The sequence below is a fragment of the Marmota flaviventris genome, chromosome 2, assembly GCF_047511675.1.
Source record: "Marmota flaviventris isolate mMarFla1 chromosome 2, mMarFla1.hap1, whole genome shotgun sequence".
NCBI classification, from domain to species: Eukaryota; Metazoa; Chordata; class Mammalia; order Rodentia; family Sciuridae; genus Marmota; species Marmota flaviventris.
In genome coordinates this window covers 160,877,873-160,900,812 of record NC_092499.1, presented here as the reverse complement: position 1 = coordinate 160,900,812, position 22,940 = coordinate 160,877,873, and the positions used below count along the sequence as shown (strand labels likewise).

General features: G+C 39.8%; 1 protein-coding gene across 4 annotated transcripts in view; it reads right to left on the bottom strand.

Moving 5' to 3' along the window:
* Positions 1 to 8,521: 8,521 nt before the first annotated feature.
* Positions 8,522 to 22,940, bottom strand: part of Snx5 (sorting nexin 5) — a 23,199-nt gene continuing 8,780 nt past the window's right edge. For all 4 annotated transcript variants that reach the window (XM_071608702.1, XM_071608705.1, XM_071608703.1 and 1 more), the window contains 12 exons: positions 21,573 to 21,677; positions 20,609 to 20,719; positions 19,801 to 19,922; positions 18,168 to 18,291; positions 17,294 to 17,389; positions 16,036 to 16,141; positions 15,874 to 15,949; positions 14,398 to 14,437; positions 14,222 to 14,308; positions 12,789 to 12,948; positions 10,312 to 10,397; positions 8,522 to 8,716 (listed from right to left, as the gene is read on the bottom strand). In XM_071608702.1, the coding sequence (XP_071464803.1) occupies positions 8,666 to 8,716; positions 10,312 to 10,397; positions 12,789 to 12,948; positions 14,222 to 14,308; positions 14,398 to 14,437; positions 15,874 to 15,949; positions 16,036 to 16,141; positions 17,294 to 17,389; positions 18,168 to 18,291; positions 19,801 to 19,922; positions 20,609 to 20,719; positions 21,573 to 21,677 (1,164 nt within the window). In that variant the 3' untranslated portion in view covers positions 8,522 to 8,665. The remainder of the gene's footprint in view (positions 8,717 to 10,311; positions 10,398 to 12,788; positions 12,949 to 14,221; positions 14,309 to 14,397; positions 14,438 to 15,873; positions 15,950 to 16,035; positions 16,142 to 17,293; positions 17,390 to 18,167; positions 18,292 to 19,800; positions 19,923 to 20,608; positions 20,720 to 21,572; positions 21,678 to 22,940) is intronic.

Below are 22,940 nucleotides of genomic sequence, written 5' to 3'. Positions count from 1 at the left end.
TGGGGGGCACAAACTGGATCCCCCTTCTTTGCCCAGAGTACTTTCCTTCATTTTTTTTAAATGAGTGTGGAAAGGTTTGAATTCCACATCACCACTGTCAGAGTAGAAACCACAGGAAGTCTGGATGATTCAAACACATCAGATTTCTTACCTTAAAGGAGCCACCAGGGAAAACAAGACCTTGAGGAAAATCAGTAAGAGACATTAAACTGGATTGGAGGCAAAAGGACAATAGAGACAGGTAAAAGGACAAGAGTCCAACCTAGAGCCAGTTGTGCACATTCAGGTGTTGGATCCCATTGCCTTTTATTCACTCCTAGGATGTCCTGCCTCCTACTCTCTTTACCGGTCTGTGGAGTTTCTCAAGTAGTATCTATCCAGGCAGAATTGCAAACACCTGTAATCCCAGAGACTCAGAAGATGGAAGCAAGAAGGTTGCAAGTTCAAGGCCAGCCCGGACAACTTGAGAGACCCTGTCTCAAAATAAAAATAAAAAGGGCTGGGGATGTAGCTCAGTGGTAAAGCATCGCTGGGTTAAATCCCCAGTACTAAAAAAGAAGAAAAAGACCCTAAAAAAGTACTTAGAAGGGCTGGAGATGTAGCTCAATGCTTGCCGAGCATGTGCAGGGGCCGATACCACCATCACCAAAAAAAAGTATTTAGAATGGCATTTGGTGGTGCTGGTGGACACAAGGGGTTGTCACCTCCTGTTCTAAACATTTGCCAACACATTTTCCCATCTCATGGGCTCTGCAAATGAGCCAGCTGCCTCTTCCTTATGCCAGGGAGGGACCTCCCCAGGTCCCCGGAGTTGCTGAAGGAGCAATCAAATGAGAGGGAAGCACTGTGAGCAAATTACAGCGGGAGAATGGGCAAGATGAGAGAGGCTTTCATTAACCTGATTATCTATCAAACAGACCCAGCCAAAGGGAACAAAGACAAGTTGTTATCTACCCTTGGGGTGGGAGGTAAAGGACAGGGTGTCTAGGGGCTCTAGTCCAGGGGGCCCTAGTCATAGGCCTCTGCCTTCTGATCAGACTCTGCCTTTCACTGAGGACCCCAGGGAGGCCCAAGTGCACTGTTTCTCACGCGTTGATCCTGGGCACATGGCCTGGCCTCCCTGCACCTTTTTCTCTTCCTCTGTAAGGTGAAGCTGATGAGAATCCCCAGCTCACAGGATATGACTGAGACTGAACAACCAAGTGGTCTCAACCTTGGTTGCATATCAGAATTGCCAGATATATCTGTTAAACTACCAAGATCTAGGCTGTACCCTGTGCCATTGAAATCTGGTGGAGGTGAAGGGGGAACATTCCAGACAAGGTGGCCATTGATACAAAGGCCCTGAGGCAGGAGGGAGCCTGGAGTGTTCAGGAGCTTCAAGGAGGCCCAGGCTGGAGTGGAATGAAGGAGGGGACAGCACATGGAAAGGTCCAAGAGGCTAGGGGATTTCCAGTTACATTTATTGAGAAAGAAAACACCCATACTGAGTGCCTGAAACAACCACCATTTTATTACCACTTGGACATTTGTGGTCAAGAGTCCAGACAGAGCTTAGGACGAATGATTTTTCCCTGTTACACAATGTTGGGGACTTTGGCTAGGAAGACCTGAAAGTCTCAGCCAAAAGTGGTGATGCATACCTGTAATCCTCAGGAGACTGAGGCAGGAAGTTCAAGGCCAGCCTCAGTAACTTGGGAAGATCCTAAGTGACTCAGCGAGACCCTGTCTCAAAATAAAAAGTGGCTAAGTGCCCTGGGTTCAATTCCCTGTACCCCCCCCAAAAAAAAAAGTCTCAAGGTGACTTCCCTTCTGTGGGAAGGGATGTAGTTAGAGTATTCACCTAGCACTGGGAGGCCCTGGGTTCCACATCTAGCACATATACCCTTCACCGACCGCCCCCCCAAAAAAAAAGTAAAAAGAAAAAAGAATGCCTATTGGCATTATCTAGAACTCACTAATACTTAGCTACTAGTCATATGTGCCTATTTAAACGTAAATTAAAATTAAACAAAATGTAAAATTCAGTTCTTTAATTGTACTAGTCCCATTCTGGGTGATCCAGACAGAATTGCAAGGCTTGGCAAATAAAAATGCAAGACACCTTGTGAAAATTTGAATTTCAGATAAAAAACACACAGTGTGACATTATATGGGATGTATTACACTAAAGAAGTAGCGTATATGTTATCTGAAAATTAGATTTATCTGACAGGGCCTCCTGTGTTTTATCCAAACCCTAACTAACACGGGGCTAATGGCCACCATTCTGGATAGCACAAACACAGCATTTCCATCATGCAAAAAGTTCTATGGGACACTGCTGATGGGAAGACATCATCACTCATCTGCATCCTGGGCTGGAATGACTGGGAGGCTCCACAGACTTCACTGGGACACCAGGCCTCTCATACATGTGGCTTGGATTCTCACTGCAAGGTAGCTGAGTTCCAAAACTTCCTCTGCCCTATACATGAAAGTTGCCCCTCAATGTTGCTTCTGTCCCATTCTCTGGGTTACCTCATAAGTCATTAAAACCACCTCAGATTCAGGAGGAGGGCAATTAGATTCCTTTTTCTGGGAAAACAACAAAATTCCATTTCCAAAGAGCAAGTAGGATTGGAACTATTGCTGTGGACACTTTTGGAAAGTATAAATAATCTTGGAGTAGCAGGCATCAAATTAGGTAAGGCCTTGTAGTCATTGGAAAGATTTGGGCTTTTGAGTCAAAAGTGGAGATATGGGGGGTATTGATGAGAGTGCACAGACCCCCCTGATCCAGACCCAATTCTCAGAAGTTCTGCTTCTGCCTGTTCTGTGTCATAAGGATTAGCTGCCCACTGAAGCCTATCTTTTATAGATAAACTGCATACTAATGTTAGCTAAGAAGGCACAAAATCCTCCCTTCCCACACTCCCTGGTCCCAAGTTACAAAAGAAAGTCACACCTGGAAGAGTGCTTGCCAGAAACATTGACCACAACAAAAACCAGACACAGGTCACTTTGATAAGCACAGAAACTTTGATCATTTGTCTTTAGATCTGTTGCACTGCAAGTCTCAGCGGACTACGTGAGTGAATGAGATAAGTACACAACCCACATGTCAAAAAAAGGTACTTTAAAAAACACTGGACAACTGAGGCGCCCACTTGTCTGGGACCCACATACCTTCCCATGAAAAATCATATCCAAGTGTCTCCCTTAGGGTAAGGACATTGGAGACAAGAGCCAACCGTTTTCCACCATCCTGCCTTGTTGCTCCTAAAAACCTCTCTATTGGGTGGCAAAAAAAGGTCATAACCTGACATACATTCTACAGATACCTTTTGGGGCTGGGGATATAGCTGTCGGTAGAGGTGCTTGCCTCACATGCACAAAGCCATGGGTTCAATCCCAGCACCCAAAAAAAAAAAAAAAATCCCTTTTGTTTATTTGCAGTTATAAGGACTGATCACAAGGGCATTCTACCAGAGTTACATCCCCAGACCTTTTTATTTAATTTTTTTGCAGAGCTGAGAATCAAACCCAGGGCCTCACACATGCCAGGTAAATGCTCTACCACTAAACCACACCATTTTTTATTTTTTAAAGACAGTGTCTAAGTTGCCAAGGCTGGCCTTGAACTTGTGAACCTCCTGTCTCAGCCTCTTGAGTGACTGGGATTACAGGCATGTGCCACTACACCCAGCCTAAAAAGATCCCTTTGATTGCCTTAAGATATAAGTGTGTGATGGCAGGGCCTGGGACTGTATTTAAGTCAAGCTCAGCCTTGACTAGGCTCAAATCAGACCCCAGCCAAATCCTTTGTGATTGAGTCAGCATGAGGATCCTGGTCTCCAGACCCCACGTCCCTCATGAGCAAGAAACACCTCACATCAGCTTTCTCTTGTCCTAACTCTGAAGCAATTCATGTGTGGTCAGTTTCATTGCTCCAGCCTCCTCACTGCGCAACGAACATTTTAACAGTGCAGAAGGGGTCACAAAGCACTACAGACACAAACCAGACTTAGGACACGGCAAACAAGTTGGGCATGGTAGCACGCACCAGTAATCCCAATGAATGAGGCTGAAGCAGAACAATCTCAAGTTTGAAGCCAGCCTCAGTATGCCCTAACCATAGTGAGGTCTAGGGATGTAGTTCAGTGGTTCAGCACCCCCAGGTTCAATCCCCAATACAACTACTACTGTTACAACTAATAATAATATTGCCAGTAAACAGTTTATGGAACATAAGTAGCTGGCTAACCTTCTAGTTTCCTTGAAACAAGCTCAGTGGAAACTCCACACTTGAAGCCCTCCAAACTCTCCCCTTTGACTGATGCTAAAAATTCCCCAATAGGCACTTTGTTTCATTAGCCAAGTTTCATTAGTACAACAGGTGAATTAATGCAACTAAAAGGTGACCATCCAGAACAAAAATGGCTGTGGGGTGGGACTATAGATTCTTCTTTTCATGTTTTGACTATTACAGCCCCCATGCTTTTAATTCCTTAAAAGGATTCTTATAAAGCATGCATTAGAAAACAAAATCCCAGTAAAAATCAAATACTCCAAAAACAGCTTTGTAAGTCATTCAGAACTTCCAGCTAACAAGGTTTTTGAAGCAGAGGGAGGGAAGAGTCTGGAAGGACTGAGGAAAGGACCAAGATTCTCTTATTCATCTGCAGGGAAATCTGCCCTTTTAATGGGAAACTAGCAGTAGAAGGACAAAGATACACAAGTAGTTTCAAGTCTCTGGAAGTTTTATTCCTTAAGTCTGTATGAGGCCTAGCCCATGAAGAAGAGGGACTGTAGATGTAATTCAGTGGTAGTGCACTAGCATGCACATAGTCCTAATCACTAGCACCACTAAGCAAAACAGCCAGGCATGGTGGTGCACACTTGTAATCCCAGCAGTTCATGAGGCTGAGACAAAAGTATCTCAAGTCCAAGGCCAGCTCTAGAAACTTGGCAAAACCCTGTCACAAAATCAGTGGTTAAACACCCCTGGGTTCAATTCCTAGTACCCGCCCCCCACCCAAAAAAGATTCAAGTCAACCAATCCTCCAATAATCACTTTGGGAGTGCCATCTTAGCAGAGGACCCATGTGTTAGGGGGTAGGTGAATAGGAGAGTGCCTCCCTGGACCTTATAGTTCCAGCTGTCTAAAGTTCCACTGTACAAGGTTTTTGTACAGCTGTGGTCCTCTGCTTCCTTTTCAGGCACCTGACATGGCCAGGCTTTGGGCTCCTATTAACCCTCACTAGCTGCTAAACAGGCTATGTTCTCTTCCTGGAACAGAAAGGCTTCAGCCAGGGAGGTTTTCGTGGGTCACTGAGAACCTGAGGCCCAGAAGTCTGGGCAGACACAATCCACACCTACTAGAGATCCCAGGTAGCAGGACACTCCTCTTCCTGGTACAATCAGCACCTGAGCAACAGGACATTGATCTGAGGAACTCTGCAGGAATGCTGGGTTCCCTCAGTTGCACCAAGGAGGGCCCACCTGCACCACCAGCCCTGGGCCTGTAACTGTGCTGGGTCTGGTCTGCCACCTACAGGTAGAAGATTGGTGGTGCAAGATGCTTACTTCACCTGAAAAGACCTTCAAAGTGGAAATCCCCCCTTTAGGGATGAGCCCAAGCATTACCTCAAATGAACTTCCAAAAACATTGAGCAAGGCAAATATGGAAGAAACATGGAGAGAAATGTGGAACAAGTATAGATGTGGAGAGGTGAGCTGCCTATTGCTTGTAGTGTTACCCCATACAGCATGGATCTCAATTTGTCTACAAAGTTTAGACCAATGTTGTTTTTTTCTCTTGATCATTTTAAATTTTTTCTTTAGGAATAATGTATAATCTGAATTTGGGATCTGTATGTTCAGTGTGACCCCAGCAGATGAGATCCTTAGTACTAGACTTCCTTAGGTGGCCTATCTCCCAAACTATTCCCCATTCATTCCATTCCTTGCTTTTAGAATCCTTCTCGAAGGGTTCCATAAAAACTGTGCATAAAACCAGTATATGAGATTTCCTGAGGGATGACTAGCTAATTTTTTCAAGACAACCTTTAATCTAAAAGCACTCTAGCAAGGTGGCGTGGTGCACATTTATAATCAGGAGGCTTAGGCAGGAAAATCCTGAGTTGAAAGCCAGCCTCAGCAAATTAGTGAGGCCTAGTCTCCAAATAAAATACAAAACAGGACAGGGATGTGGCTCAGTGGTTAAGTGCCCTGGGTTCAATACCCAGTACCAAAAACAATTTTTTTTAAAAAAAAGCACTTTAAAAAGATACACCAAAAGCTTTGCATCATCTTTAATAGTTCAAACTCTACCCATTTCCCATAAGAAGCTCCTCGGTAGCTAGTTTCCCACACTGAATTACCCCTGCTGAGGCTGTGCAGAACCTGCTTGCCCAGATCTCAGCTCCAGCATTCCTGTATTTGACCCCAAAGGATACGATATACAGTCTGCATCTAGTCCCAGCCTTGCCTTCGCGATTCAAGACACCGTGACCTCTCCTGCCAGTTCACTTACTTCCATAAGGACACTATTATTACAGCCTAATTCACTGCATATAATATTAACTGTAAGCTGACTGACATGGGTAGAAGAAAAAGGACTATATATAAACACCCCTGACCCACTTAAGGCTCTCATTCATCGCCATCAAATTTGGGAAGTGTGAAGGAACATTATAGCAGCGTGGAAGGTACACACATCCAGAATCGTGAAACAAAGGCCGATTTAGAGACTAATGGTAGTTAAGGTAACTTGAGGGGCACCTAGTCTAAAATGCCAACTCCAGCTTGCACAAAATTCAGGTGGTTCACATGGGGAGGCTGCTTAAGCCACCATCCGACTTTTTTTTAAATCAAGTTTTATTTCATATTTGAATAACACAATTATTGTATAATCCCACTATCTTATAACCAGCAAAAGATCCAGTCTGAAGAAGTATAAGACCCCAAGCCCAGTAACCAGACAGCTCAGTAAACCAGGTCTGATCACATGGGTACTCAGCAGCTATGGTCAAGGTCTGAGTACTAGCTCTGTACTGTCTGTCACCCATCCAAATACAGGACCTTGTGGTTGTGCTACTATGAACACTAATGGGAATGACAGAGAAGGAGGATAGAAGCTAGACTGGAGAAGTAACAGCTGAGCTTAAATTCATCCATTACATGAATCACACTTCCCAAATAAATACCAGAGGCAGTAGAGGACAGTGTGGCCAGCACATAAAGACAGCCACCTGTACCTAGCTGGGGCAAGACATCAACACCTGCTAAAATAGAAAAGTGCTCCCTGTGATATTCAAATGATCAGCTAAGTAACCCTTGTAGCAGCTACTGATTACACTATAATAGATACTAAAGATGCTGGGTAATAATATTTTACCTAATGTCAAAGTATCTTATTACAAAGGTAAAAATTAAGCTTTACAATAAAGAAAACCTGACAGACACAACAACCTTGGGTGCTTTGGAGTCATCGCCAATAAAAGATGACACAAACCCAAAGACACTAGTGTCAGATATGCCCCTGTCAAAAATACAAACCTGAATAAAAACAGGAACAAACAGACCAGGATTAAGAGACCGCCTAACTGGCCTAAAGTCCTCAAAAATTAAGATTAGATAGAAGGAAGGATCGCCTCAAAAATTCACTGAGACCCTGTCTCTAAATACAAAATAGGGGGCTGGGGATGTGGCTCAAGCAGTAGCGCACTCGCTGGCATGCGTGCGGCCTGGGTTCGATCCTCAGCATCACATACAAACAAAGATGTTGTGTCCGCCGAAAACTAAAAAATAAATATTAAAAAATTATAAAAATAAATAAATACAAAATAGGGCTAGAGATGGCTCAGTGGTCAACCAGACAAGGCTTAGCTGCAAATGCATTTCATCTTTTTCACAGAAAAACTCCATAAGTAGTATGATTTATTTTATTGCATACTTTATAAAAAAACAAAAGCCCAAACACACATTCCCCCAACATCAGGGAAAGAGCTTACATTTTTCTTGTGTAGCCATCTTTAAAGCAGGCCATACTGTTTATTTCTATATATACCCCTACATACTTCTCTCCCCTCAAATATTTATATCCCAACTATAAAAATGGACTGCAAAGGGTTTTTAAAAAGATAAATGAGATCTTTTTTGCCCTTGTTATTATATAAACACTTTAGGTGACTCAAGAACATGAAAGTAACGAGGAAGAAAAAAAAAAAAAAACCCTAATGAAGGAATGGAATGTTAGCTGTAACAAGTAGCTATTATCATTTGTTGAACTGGCACCTCCCTGACAGATCAGTCTGTCATGGGCACATGAATCGGGGTGACAAGACATGAGCCTGGTGATTGCTTCTACATATTTCCAGAAGGCACATGTCTTCCACACCCTTTCTTAAGTAACTGAAGACAAACTACAGGAGAATCCAGTATTTAGATTCTGCCCACTCTGAGGTATTAAACGCATAAGGAAAAGATTAGTTATATCCAAGTTGCATGCAATAAAAATATTTTTAAACCAACATGGTTAAGTGTTAAGATTTTTAGAAATCAAAATATTTATTCACATAATTTTAAACTAAAGTCAAAGTTAATCATATTCTATGGTAATGATTTAAGTGCAAGTGATGCAGTTTTCACATTTGTTTCCTTCAGAGAAAAGGCAGATAAATCAGTTGTTCTTGAATAAGTCAATGCAGCTCTGCAAGAGGGAGACATTGTTCTAGGGAAAAAACAAAACACAAGTAACATCAAAGTCAAAGTAGACCAAAAAAATCATTCTAGAATCTAAGAATTGTTAAATACTCAAGAATGAAACATAAATTCAACTGACATAGCATGTCTATAGAGATCTACAACTAGCCCAAGTGGGTTGGAATTTTTCTCCTCTAAATCCCAATTAAAGTGCACAAACTACTCACCACCCATTTCATGTGGAGAGTTTCCTCTCCCTTAAGAGAGTCTGTCTGGGACTACTGGTCACTACTCTAGCATCTCCCACCCTATCTGCTCCCAAATGCAACCATGCCTGTTCTGCTTTACAAGGCCTTAAAAAGACCAGATAAAGAGTTGCTTAAAAATTAGTCATTGATGCCGGGCACAGTGACCCACACCTATAATCCCAGTGGCTAGGGAGGCTGAAGTAGGAGGATCACCTCAAAAACTCAGTGAGACCCTGTCTCTAAATAAAAAAAGTCATTGGCAAGATTAAAAATTGCTTTGCGAAGTAATCCCAGTGACACAGGAGGCTGAGGTAGGAGGCTTGCAAGTTCGAAGCCAGCCCGTCTCAAAAAGGACTGGAGATGTAGCTCAGTGGTAGAGTATCACTGGGTTCAATATCTAGTACCACCCCAAAAACAACTTAAAAAAAAGTGCCCAGAACATGGCTGATTTATGCAAAATTATGCTTTAAACTCCAATGAAAAGTTAAAAAAAGAAAGCTGGACCCAATTAAGAAAAAAATGAGACTGGGAATGTGGCTCAGTGGTATGTACAAAGGCCTTGGTTGGATAAAAAGTAAGCACAAACTGAAGGCCAGTGATAGTTCCTTCCAAGGGAGGAATCCCTGTTATGGCCCTTAAGGTTGACGGGCTGACCTTGTCCACAGCAGTCTGAAGCCAAGTCCTTGGAATGGCCCAAGGTACCAAAAACTCTCAAAAGACCCCAGTGTCCTCTCGCTTCTGTGCTAAGCTACAGACATATGCAACAGAAGATTGTCTTCCTTTCTAAACCAAGAAAGAGTACTGAAAGAAGCTTGGCAAACAAAAAGTTGTTTCTTCTGAAAGCCAACGAAATCCAAGATACTAAAGAGCTTACTGCTAAATTACTAGAGCAGGCGTGTCAGTGTGGCTCACAAGGCCTGTGAGGGGTAACCAAGGGAGCCTTACCAAGAATGCTCTTCTCAAAACTATTTCAAGGCCAGGCATTGTGGCACATGCCTGTAACCCCAGCAGCCTGGGAGACTGAGGCAGGGGGAACCACAAATTCAAAGCCAGCCTCAGCAAAAGCTAGATGCTAAGCAACTCAGTAAGACCCTGTCTCTAAATTTAAAAAAAAAAAAAAAGGGGGGGTGTGGCTTAGTGGTGGAGTGCCCCTGAGTTCAATCCCTAGTACCACCCCCACCAGGCAAACTGTTTCAAGATAAGGATTTCTGATTTGCAGTAACAAAAATATTCTGATGGGTGGTTCCCATTTACTAAGTACCACATGGAATTAAAACCACATGGCAAACCTTATCTGCCTGATGACATTGGGGCAATGAACTGGGAAAGAGGGGTGGAACCTAAAATGTTATTGGTTTAATTTGAAAACACTTACTCTGGCATGCTTTATTTCCAGTTCAGACATCTCAATTAGGTTTTTTCTAAACGCTGCCACTCTCTTCCGTTTGAAATTTATAAGTTCTACAGGAAGAAAGAGTTAAAGTTTATCAAACCAAGAAATGTTAAATTTTCATATTCATGTAGCTTCCAAATATTATGATCAAACCACCATTATTTCCTCCTTCTTAAGCACTCTAACTGGGACATACACTAATTGTCTTCTTGTTACTGTGATCCTAAGCAGGCCACACACTACTCAATCACCAAGCACCACAGAAGAACTTGTGAGGAACTGCCTCACTCTTGCCCTCAAGATAGTGATGCTTGCAGAAAGGGTCTTATTGTGGGAGAAGTGAGTCAGGAGGATCCCTGGGTGAAAACTCTTCTCAAAATACAACAGTCAAAAGCTTCTTGAACTCTCACTGCAACTTTACTAACAATAGCCAAGACATGGAATCAATCGGTGCCCATCAATGGACAATAAATAAATTTTTTAAAAAAAAATGAATTACAGACACAATTGAGTATTATTCAGCCTTAAAGAAAAAAATAAATAAAGCAAAATTCTAAACTGGTGGAGTACACCTGTAATCTTAGAGACTCAGAAGACTGACGCAGGAAGATTTCAAGTTAGATGACAGCCTGGGCAACTCAGCAAAATCCTGTTTCAAATAAAAGATAACAGGGTAGAATAGTGGTAGAGCATTTCTGGGTTCAATCCCCAGTTTAAAAATCAAACAACAACAAAAAAATAGAATTTATTTTTTAAGAAAGAATAGGGCAATAAAAAAGATACTTTGAAACAATCCAACACAGCCAGCAACATAAATATCTGCATGCAATTGCCAACTTGCAATAAAAAGCTCTTTGCCATACAGTTAAAGCATGAGAAGCAAAGCACAGATATGAAGCAAAGCAAGATATTATACTCTACAAAATCTAGGCTTAGACATGCCAGGTAGTTACAAGCAGGTTGTTATCAGACCACTGTTATTATGAAGACATTTCCAGTACACATAAATGGCTCTACCACTGGCCAAAAGAAAACCAAAAAGTCCTGTGACAAATATGCTTTAAAATGAGATAGGGATGGGCATGGTGGCACGTGTCTGTAATCCCAGAAACTTAGGAGGCTGAGGCAGGAGGATCCCAAGTTCAAAGCCAGTCTCAGCAACTTATTAAAGCCCTAAGCAAGGCCCTGTCTTAAAAATAAAATGAAAAGGGTTAGGGAATGTGGCAGCTCAGTGGTTAAGACCCCCTGGGTTCAATCCCAGGATTTAAAAAAATAAATAAAATAACCTGTTCTGGAATGCGGTAAAGGCAAGAAAGAATAGAGTGGACACAGACTGGAATTGAGTCATCAGGATAGACTCATGATCCCTAAAACTTGCCTAGGTGTGCAATCACATGTATTCACCTACATCTCCCAATTCTGTCTCCTAAAGGGCCTAGATGCAAAGACACCCCAAACAATAAGTGCCCCAGCACACCCAGATCTTGGCTACTATTCCCTAAGAAAAAGAACCTTGGCTCCTTGAAAAATGGTCAAATCCAGGGTTGGAGTTAAATGTCCACTGATTACATAGAACAACTAACTACTTAAAAAAAAAAAAAAAGTGTGTGTAATGTGTCACAAAGACATGCTAGTTTCAAGATGTTCCCATTGGAAAAGTGTGGACACTCTAAGCACCAAAATAATTAAGGATAGTAACAAATTAAAAGAAAAGGAAGGGCTGGGGATGTAGCACAGTGGTAGAGGGCTTGGTTAGCATGCTCAAAAGCCTAAATTCAATCCCCAGCGTCCCACAAAGAATTAAGATGATATTTTAAAAGGGGTGGAGGGGCAGGGCTCTTGTTTGAAGTACGTAGGCAACTGCTGACCTGCAGATGAAATGCTAGAATTGAGGGAGGAGGCATCACCTAATTGCAACCATCAGAATAAATGCTGGTTAGGAAAGAATCATACACACTAAGCCCAGGGAAGTTTAGTGAAAAGCAGGACATGTATGTGATCTTCAGTTATCTCCCCTATAGTAGGTGATGGGGAATATTAAGTGCAGTGGAGAAAGTGGACACTTGACTAAGTAACCAAAATGAACACAACTGGAAAGAAGATGCACACAAACATTACAATCTATTTGTAAAAATCTTTTTACAAAGAGATATTTATATTTATAAAATAGTTAAAAGATATAAATATTGCAAACAACAAAAACTAAATAACCAAAAACTTCCTCATAAAGGAGACTAAGATCTAGGATAACTGGATAGGAAACCCAACAAAGTTTTTAGGACATTCATATGGACTAGGAACACCAGACATCCATGTTTATACCATGTGAAGGCAAGTGTTAGTGTCCAAGTGATAAAGGATATGGACATGTGGGTATTACTGCACTTTTGAAAAACTTTTCCTCTCTGTAAGCTTTTTCAAATAAAACGTAAAATAAGTAAAGAATGTTCCTGCTCAACCTTCTTTTGCAGATTCAGAAAGCTGTTCAAATTTCTGGCAACATTCCTGTTGGTGTGCCTCAGCCAACTTGACATCTTTGCTTTTTAACCGGGCCTTATCCAGAGCTTTGTTTGAGTTCTCATAGTCAATGAGGGCTTTGGTGCGTCTGTATAAGAGATCCTGAGAAGAAAATTAACAGTTATAACATAAAAATCTCCAGAGAACAAAACAGGAATACCAAATAGCTTACACAATCTAGAATCCAATCTACCTTTATGCTTATATCTACCCTCATAAGATTAGCAGGGATATGCCACTCTTATATTTGAGGGCTTTCCCAGAATTCTTTATGTGTAAGGTTAAAACAGAACAAAACTCAACAGTGGGGCATGGTGATGCATGCCTAAATCCCAGCAACTCAGCAGGGGAAGAATCCCAGGATCCTGGTCAACCAAGACAATTCAGCAATATTTTGTTCCAAATTTAAAAGCGTAGGAATGTTGTTCACTGGTAGAGAGCCCCTGGATTCACCCCTGGGGCAGGGGTGGCGGGATGATGCAACAGAGTAAAAATAAGGATTATTTTCTAGTTGATTCAATAATTGAAAGCAATTAACAAAATTAAATGTTGTGTACTAAAACACATGCACAGTTGGTTGTGGTGGCACATGCCTAATTCCAGTACTTGGGAGGTTGAGGCAGGATCATCACAGGATTGAGGCCAGTCCCAGCAACTTAGTGAAATCCAGTCTCAAAAGAAAATAAAATTAGAACACTTGACTAGCAAAACATGAGGCACTTGGGTTCTACCTCTAGTATCACAAAACAAATACCAGCAAAATCTAATAATGACAACAACAAACCACATGTTACTGCTGGTGAGTCAGAGCAGAATACTGCAAGAATACAACTAAGCAACAAAGCAGTCTGGACCACACATAACCCTACACTGCAAATCCTGCTTCTGGAAATATATACTAGGGACTAACCTAATTTGAAATAATGATTCTTTGCAATCTTATAGCAAAGTAGAAGTCACCTCAACACCTAACATCTACAATTAGAATGCAAGTATTAAAAAAAAAAAAAAAAAAATCCGTCACACAGTTCTTAAGTACTGCCAAAAACTATTGAAGCTCAGTGAAACTACTGTACCTAGTTTTGTAAGTTAGCTCTTAATTCCATGAAAATCTATAAAGCATTAAAAATGTCCAAATAAAAGAATAAGAAAAGGTATGCTCAGGTCAAGAGACTGGAGTTTATTCTGCATACTACTTATGGATCCAATGCCAAAAAAGGGCACATCACTTAAGAAGTCTGATAAAATTCCTATTTCCCTCCTAATATAAAGCAACTTTCCTTTTTACCAAAAAAAAGGAATAGCTCTAGCATTAGGTTTCTGGTCACAACAGGTAGTCTAGCACTGTGTTGGGTTTCCCGGTTCCTCATCTTACCTTTGCAGCCTCTATATTGAGCATGTAGTATCGGAGAAGCTCTGTCAGCTTTAAATCTTCATCTGATGAGACACGACCCTCCACTTTCTATTTAAAAAAGTAAAGGTCACCATCAAAGCAGTTATCTACAGATTACAAAATATATATTTTATTAAGACAGAAACAAAAATTCTTACCCTAAGTTTTTCAAACAGTTCAGCAACCTTCAATAAGTATCTGAAAATAAACACAGTTGTGGTTTAAGGTATTAAATAAATGATCTTATCAAAACTCAAGACATGAATGAGTACAATGTGCTTTGATTTTTAAAAGTAGTGTTCGTTCTCCTTCCAAATGACTATAAAACTGAGCACATTTTCAGTGCCACAGCCTACTGGCATTAGCCTCTCTTTCTTGCCCTTCAGTCACCTTGTCTTGTGTCCAGGATACTGTTATCAAAGGCCTATCCTATGTTCAAAGAAAGTCAGATTCTAATGAGCTTCCCCCAAGGGCATCATAAAGCAAAAATATGCTACCATCTCATCTTGGTTCTACTATTAGCATGACTTTCAACTTCAAGTTAGAGGTTGTATCACCTATTATACCAAGTAGAGATGTGTTAGGTTAAAGTCTTATACTCAAAATGCCCAGTACAGAGAAAAAGTGGAAAGCAAATGTAAAAGTCCAAGATCAGGATAGAGTCATTGAATTGTTCCCCAAACCAGCAAGAGCCAGGTGTGGTAGTGCTCGTCTATAATCCCAGCAACTGAAAAGAGGATGAGGCAGGAGGAATAATAAGTCTGAGACAAGTCCCAGCAACTTAGACGCCCAAGCAACTTTATAAAAACCTGTCTGAAAAAAATTTTTAAAGGGCGCAGGGGGTGAGGGTGGGGGAACGAAGATATACTGCTGGGGTTATAACTCAGTGTTAAAGTGTCCCTGTTCAAACTATAGTGCAAAAGAAACAAACACCCCAACAACAAAAAGAAATCTCTTCAAAAGAAAGACCAGATAGACCGGCAAGAACCAATTAACAAAGAAAACCAAGGCAAACTTCTCTCAAAGACAACCACAAAATTAAAATGAACAAAAAAGAAGTCATTTGGGCTGGGGTTGTGGCTCAGGAGTGGAGTGCTTGCCTAGGATGAATGAGATCCTGGGTTCATCCTCAGCACACACAAAAATAAATAAAGGTATTGTGTCCAACTAAACTAAAAAAATATATTTTTTAAAAGAAGTCATTTAATGTGACAGAAATAAAGGCTCTACACCGTATCTATTCAGCTACATACAGAAGAATCCAAAGTCTCCTATGATTCTCTTACTAGTGCCTTCCAAACACTTGAGTGCTGAACAGTGTAGTGTTCTTGATAAGTTTGTGTTCCAGGGAAGAACTGCCTCTGATAGTACTCTTTATTCTTTAATTATATCACTCAGTAGTCTTCAATCAGGAAGTCAGGGAAATGCTTTCACAATAATAGCTTACTTTTTTTTTTTTTTTTTTTTTTTTTTTTTAAAACCCATCTTTTTTTTTTTTTTTATATATTTATTTTTCAGTTCTCGGCGGACACAACGTCTTTGTTTGTATGTGGTGCTGAGGATCGAACCCGGGCCGCACGCATGCCAGGCGAGCGTGCTACCGCTTGAGCCACATCCCCAGCCCAATAGCTTACTTTTTGATGACTGTGGGTTCTTCTAAAGCCAGGCTCTGCAAGGAGGCCGCAGTGTGAATATAGTCATCAGCAACATCTGGAGAGACAGTGCAATCCTTATTATATGAGCAGAGCAGGCACACTAGCAAAGCCAAAAGTGGCTAGTGGGTAAAAGATATTTACTTTTGTGAGATCTGGTCATTCTGTCAGCTTTAGCACAGGAATCCTTGATCCTGTTGTAATAGTTAATAAGGAAGTTCTTCTCTTGCTCAAAGAAGTCATCTACTTCCTAAAAGAAGAAAAAAAAAAAGAACTTTAGCATAAATTACAAGAATGTATTTTGTGACAAATTTCTAAGTAAAAAGTTTAACCTCGACAGATAAGAGGATTGCAAACTTAAAACACAGTGATAATACCCAGGACTAGCAATAATCAAGAAAATGTCGACAGAGAATCATTTTGAAGAACAATCTCTGGTAACCCAAGTCCCAATGTTTTTATTACTATTGTAGCAGTTCTGCCAAGTCAGGTACTGCCACCCAGACTTGAATACTAGAATATGCATGTGGTTATTTTTTATTTAAATTTAGATGGCTTCAGTTTGAGAGGCCATACTGGTACACCTGGTAGGCACTGGCCAAAGATGCTAAATATCATTCAATGAATTGACTGGCACAGTGCTGAGATGTGTGGACTGTCCTAAGAGTTTCCAAATTCATGAAACTACCCTCTCTACTATGCACCTGTACTGTTTCCCACTTAACCCTTACCCTGGAAAGACAAAGTCAGATTCTGTTAGTAAATATTAAAGTATCTCAGTTTAAAGGAGGGGAATGGCCTGAAGAGTAAAGAAATTTGAAATCACATCTATGAGGGTAATGAGAGACTTGTGCTTTAATTCTTATTTTCTAGAACAGCACTACCCAAAAGGAATTTCTGATGCTAACTTCTCTACTGGTATTGTGGGAAGAGTAAAATTAATTTTAATATTATACTTAACCGCATAACTAATGTAAAACATTAGTAAGACATTTTATTTTTTTTTCTTTGTAGTAAATTCTTAAATCCAGTATGTAAATAAAACAAAATCTATTTTTTTTCACCATGCCTACTAAGCTACATGTCAAGTGCTCACCTGCCACCTGTGGCTGGCGGCCACCATACCGGAGAAAGGCATGAAATACTGATCTTCTAGCTTATTTTCTTTTTAAAATTGAGTAACCTCTGTCCTTACAAAAGGAGAAAATACTCAAGTGTGGAAAGGTTCACGTCACTTCTCCTGAGAACAAGGTGTTTTGGAGAAATAAGCAAAAACTGAATTAAGTAAATGAAAATAGCCCATTCCTTAAAATTAGTACATTGTGGTATTATCTCATCCAAAGAAAGAGATGATCTATTCCGAAAAAGTTATGAATTTTCTTAAAAAGCTCAAGTCCCTTACCTTAACTCCAGAAAAAAGAACTTCATCAGCACTTTTCACCACACTTTTAAAGAAGCCACCAAACATTTCTTTGGTATTTTTCCGCCTAACACTTAGCTAAAAGAAAATTTCAAAACAGTTTGTTATATATTTTTTCTAGGCTCAAGTTAAGAATAACATTCCAAACAATACTAATACAGAAATATAGATATCTTTAGTTCTGCTTTACCAACTAAACTGAAAAACATAATAAATGGATAATGTTAAATGTAAGTCATCTCTTTCTAAAAGGATCACATATGTAGGAACCAAGTCTTTGAGGATTTTCAGTCCTTGGCAGAATTACATTCTTTTCAATCTATATTGCTGATTAGGCTTTAAGCTTCAGAACTCTAAATCAGGGATTGTTTCATGAAGGGACAATAAATATAACATGTTAAAAAAAATACAAAAATAAGGACACGAGCACATCTCCTTTAACAGAAAGGGTAACCAAAAGACATCAATGTGAATCAATTTAATTTCCTTCTAACAATCCCAAACTTAACAAGGAAAAAACCAGTCTTTGGAAGATGAATAAAAAGCCAAAGCTTAGGCAGAGTCACAAAAATGACTTCTAAAATGGATTGGGGGGGGGGCATCCCCAAACATTTCCATTGTGTTTCTGTGATAAGTCATTTTTCAGAAAGTATAAATTTTTCTTTTCCAGTACTGAGCTACACTCCCAGTCATTTTTAAAGCTTAAGACAGGATCTTTCTAAGTTGCCAAGGCTGGGTTCAAACTTGCAATCCTGCCTCAGTCTGAGTAGCTAGGATTACAGGCATTTGCCATCATGCCTGGGTCATAATCATACATTTCAACTGAACCATGGAAATGTGAGTAAAATTGCCTTACATCCTGATCATATTCCAGGAAAACATGAAAGTTTCGATCTTTACTGAGAACAGGATGAGAAGAAAGCCGCTGAAGAAATACTTCATGAGAGGACACAGTCTTCTTAAAGACAGCGAGATATTCACTGAAAAGACAAATGCATACACAATTCAGTCGGCATCACTCTACTACCTGATGGACATTATCATGTGCTGCTGGCCAACTATATATAATCTAGTGATCTGCTCATTTTTATTAAGTAAAATACTACAACTAGGCCAAAACAACATACCGGTTTGATTTGGTAGTTAATCAGTTGGCATTTTAGAATCTGGAATGAACCAATAGAGGAGGAAAGTGGTGCTTTTCTGCCTTCTGAGACTCCCAAAGCCTACATGTAATTACTTGAAATTTAGCAGCTACGTTGACATTTGTTGCTTTAAAAAGGATGAGACCCCTTTAGGCAGTCATGTACACAGCACAAATCCTTAATAAGGATTGGAATCAGCAGAAATTACAAAGCAGTGTTACCTCAATTAAGGCATTCAAGATGTTAGGGTTTGGAAACTTGTGTTGAGTGCTTTATCCCCAGGGCTGGACTCACAGGCACTCCAAAGTGCAGAGTTATTCAGGTGTGAGCCCTGCCCTACGCAACATGGGCTTGAGACAGAGCATAAGAGTTGCTGAAAGGAGCACCTGAATTCCAACTTGCTGATGATGATAAAAGGAAAGGGTGAATGCTTTTGAGCCAAGATAAAGAAGTTCAAGAGTAGAGGAACAAGAAATTAAAAAAAAAATCATCTATAAGTAACCAATTAAGCAAAGTGAAATACATAGTTGCACACACATATAATTCCATGGATTTGAGAAGATGAGATAAGACGATGGAAAGTTTGAGGCTAGCCTTGACATCTCAGTGAGACTCTGTCTCAAAAAATAAAAAGGGCAGGGTACATAGCTAAGTGCTAAAGCACTCAGGAGTTCAATCCCTAATACAAGGTGGGGGTGAGAAGAGCACAGTACCTTTACTCTAACCTTCCAGTACTTAAATGGTATGTGGTTTTAGAATTCATATTTGATTTGTTTTAAGGAGAGAAATAATAGTTGAAAAACATCTGCTATAAGTTTTTCAGTACTCAGTAATGCAAACCTATACCTATGATACAGAATAAAGAATACATTTTTGCTTTAAAATTACAACCAGATTAAAATATGCTGCCTATGTACCTGGCCTCTTTCAAACCATCAATATGGTTATTTAGAATGCTTTGTAACAGCATTTGTTACAACCTAGTTTCTTCTAATACTTCTTGTAACAAAACTTCAAGGGAGAAATTTTTATACATTTTAACACTTTGAAAATGTTGTTTATGAAGATTTAAAGGTCTACTTTCTTCCCTATGCCAGACCAGTATGCCCTAATAAAACTATGGTTTATGTGGGAGAAAAAATGAACTTCAAGGAATAAAGGTCAGAAGTACAAAAACTGTACCCCACAAAACTATATTTACAAAATGTAGTTTTAGAAATCAACACTAGGCAATTAACAGCTATACTGTGTGGTGGTACACACCTACAAGTTCACAAGTTCAAAGCCAGCCTCAGCAACTTAGTGAAACCCAGTCTCAAAACTTTAAAAAGAAAATCCACTTACGCTTCCAGTTCTTGCTTCATCTTTGCAAACTCTTCTTTGGTCATAGACCCTTCACCTTCTCCCAGTTTCTGCATCTTTTCTCGAGGACCATCGAAATCTGGTTTTGTAGGAGCAGGGGGAATCTGCAACATAGTCAGGTAATACATGATGAGCATTTTGCCCGCCACATTCTAGTTAATGCCTCATTCAACTCTGGCCACCCAAGTGGGGCTATCTAAAGTCACTGGGTTTCACCCAAACCTTAAATCTTTTGACCCCAGAGTATGTTCCCCACAGTTGGGCATTCTGACATAAATATTTGTTCAGTTTATAGAGAACTAGCAGCTTAAAATTAGCTTAAAATTAAGATAATCAATGACAAAAATGATTAAGGAAAAGCAAATTTTTCAACCTCTAAGGACAATCAAAAGATCCTAATTTTAAATGAAGGGAAGACCCCTGAACAGAAGTTCCCACAACCAAAAATTAATTCTCAAAAGGTGACAATGGCCTCCTTACTCTGGGAACTATAACAATACTGAAGTATCCTAGAAATGAACTTACTAATGCCCAAAAATGATGCCAGAGAAAAGGTAGATAGGACTTGAATCATTAAACTTGTTTACCTACTTATAATGTATATACTATATTCTGTGTATGCTTCTCTCACAGCACTATTCACAGTTAAAGACTATACCAATCTGGAGTTAGCAAATATTCTAATAGGCAGATAAAAATCAAGAGTTTTCACAACCCATTATAAAATGTTGGTGAAATCTAATACCAAGGTAGCATAACTTAATTACTTGGTATGCTAAAACATACTCACAATAAGCCCAGCATAGTCTGTGGTTTCAATAAGCGTATCATGTAGCCACACGAAGTCTTCATGTTGCCTTGTAACAGAAAACTCTGGGCTCTGAAAAGTGGGCAGTGTAGTCTGTAAAGAGAAAGAAGTTAATTGCTAACCATCACCTGATAATGTGGTTTGGGTTTCCTGGGCTGCACTATGGGAAAATTCTGCATAATACAACATCATGATAAAGAAGTAGCAGTATATGATCTCCAACTACCACTTAGCCACAGCTAAGACTCAATCTGATCTTTAAGGAAGACTTTTCACAAAGCTACACTTTTTGGAAGTTTGCCAAAGGTATCAAATCAAAGAGAAAAATATCTACTAGTAAAAGAAAAAGTTCCAGGAAGTTAAACAACCCTACTTCCATCTTAAAAAAAGAAAAAAAGGAACTTATCCCAGTTATGACCAAAAAATATCAAATCATCATCATCATCATCATCTTTTTAAAAAAGTCTTAGCTACTAGGGTGGTGGAAATTATCCGTGGCTTCCTCTGAACTCCTGTGAATGCTAATTTTATCTACTATGATCAAGTCAACTCAAGTAGAGAAATCAGGTTGCCCATCTTGACACTTACCCTGAAGTATACCTGAGGTATACGAAGAATACCACAAAGAAAAAAGGGCCTTCCAAACTTAAGATTTAAAGCCAGACACTACCTTCAGATGCAAATAAAACCAAAGGTGCAAGGTTTGAATTATATAAATAGGCAGCACCCAGCTACATCACTTTGTCATTGTGGCTTCACCAGAGCAGAAGGATGCTGAAGCAACAGCACTTGCTAACAGCAAGCTATACATATGAGAGGGGTTCATACTTTGCAGTTGGTACACAGCAAATAGTAACCATTGTAGTTAATGGAATCAGTCTTCTCACATCCGAACAAGGCTATAACCTAGCACTGTTAGTATTACCAAAGCCATTTTGTCACTTACCTTGGTGTGCACTGTAAACTTGACCTTATCTCTCTCACTGAGTGCATCAGGTATGTCAATCTGAAGTGAGGGATCAACATTCAGGTCCACAGACACAGACCTCAGCTGAAACACATTTTTTTTTTTTTTAGTATTAATTTCATCCCTAAAAAGTATTCTTGATATAGATCATTTAGAACAAAGTCAGTTTTGATATTTGAAATTACAGGGAAACCTGCTCTTTAAGTCCAATCCATGTATCCAAAGCATTCCCGTAAACTGAACAAAGCAATTAACTGTATGATTCTAATATTATGTACATGAGATTGCATTTCTTATGACGGTATGCTAACTAGATGAGGATGAAATCTTGAGTTCTTATGTAAATGTTAATGACAACATTCAAAAAGCATTATTATTAAATAATTTGTAGTTGTAAATGGACAGCATGCCTTTGTTTATTTTTATGTGGTGCAAAGGATCAAACCCAGTGCTTCATACATGCTAGGCAGGTGCTGTGCCACTGAGCTACAGACCCAGACCCTCAAGAAGCATTATTAGCTGGGCACAGTGGTACAAAACTCCCAGCAGTTGGGGATGGGGCGGGCCAAGAAAAGAGGAGTTCAAAGCCAGTCTCAGCAACTTAGTGGAACCCTAAGCAACTTAGTGAGACTGTCTCAAAAAAAAAAAAAAAAAGACTGGGGATGAGGCTCAGCGGTTAAGCACCCCTGAGTTGAATCCCCAGTAGCATTATTGACTGTAAAGATTATATATCATAAGGATCCAAAAGACTAGAAAAACCTTGAAAAATGACAGAGAACAGTCTCCTGGTATGCGGTCCTAGATGGAGAAATAAATGGACCTAATTATATTCAGACAGTTACAAACAGCTGAGAAATCTAAACAAGAAGGGTGAATTACAGAAACCAGATACTAACCAAAGCAGAATCTTACTATGGTTACACAGGAGCACAAGTGTGAATCCTGCCCTGGAAACTAAATGACTGACTTTATGAGCTGTAAATCTGGAAAAAATGGGGTGGGGGGCCTACACACCCATCTTCATTTTGCCAGATTTAAGAAAATATTTCTTTTCAGAAAAAGGAAAAAAAAAATAGTACAAACACTAAAACTGAGTTACTAGTAAAAAGCAGTTAAATAGTTTTATTACTAAATTTAAATCAAGTTAAATTCTTTAATTCTTTTTTTTTTTTTTTGGAGAGGGGGGACCAGGGATTGAACTCAGGGGCACTCAACCACTGAGCCACCTCCTCTGCCCTATTTTGTATTTTATTTAAAAACAGGGTCTCACTGAGTTGCTTAGCATCTCACTTTTACTAAGACTGGCTTTTGAACTGGCTTTGTAGGTGTGCAGCAATGCACCCAAAC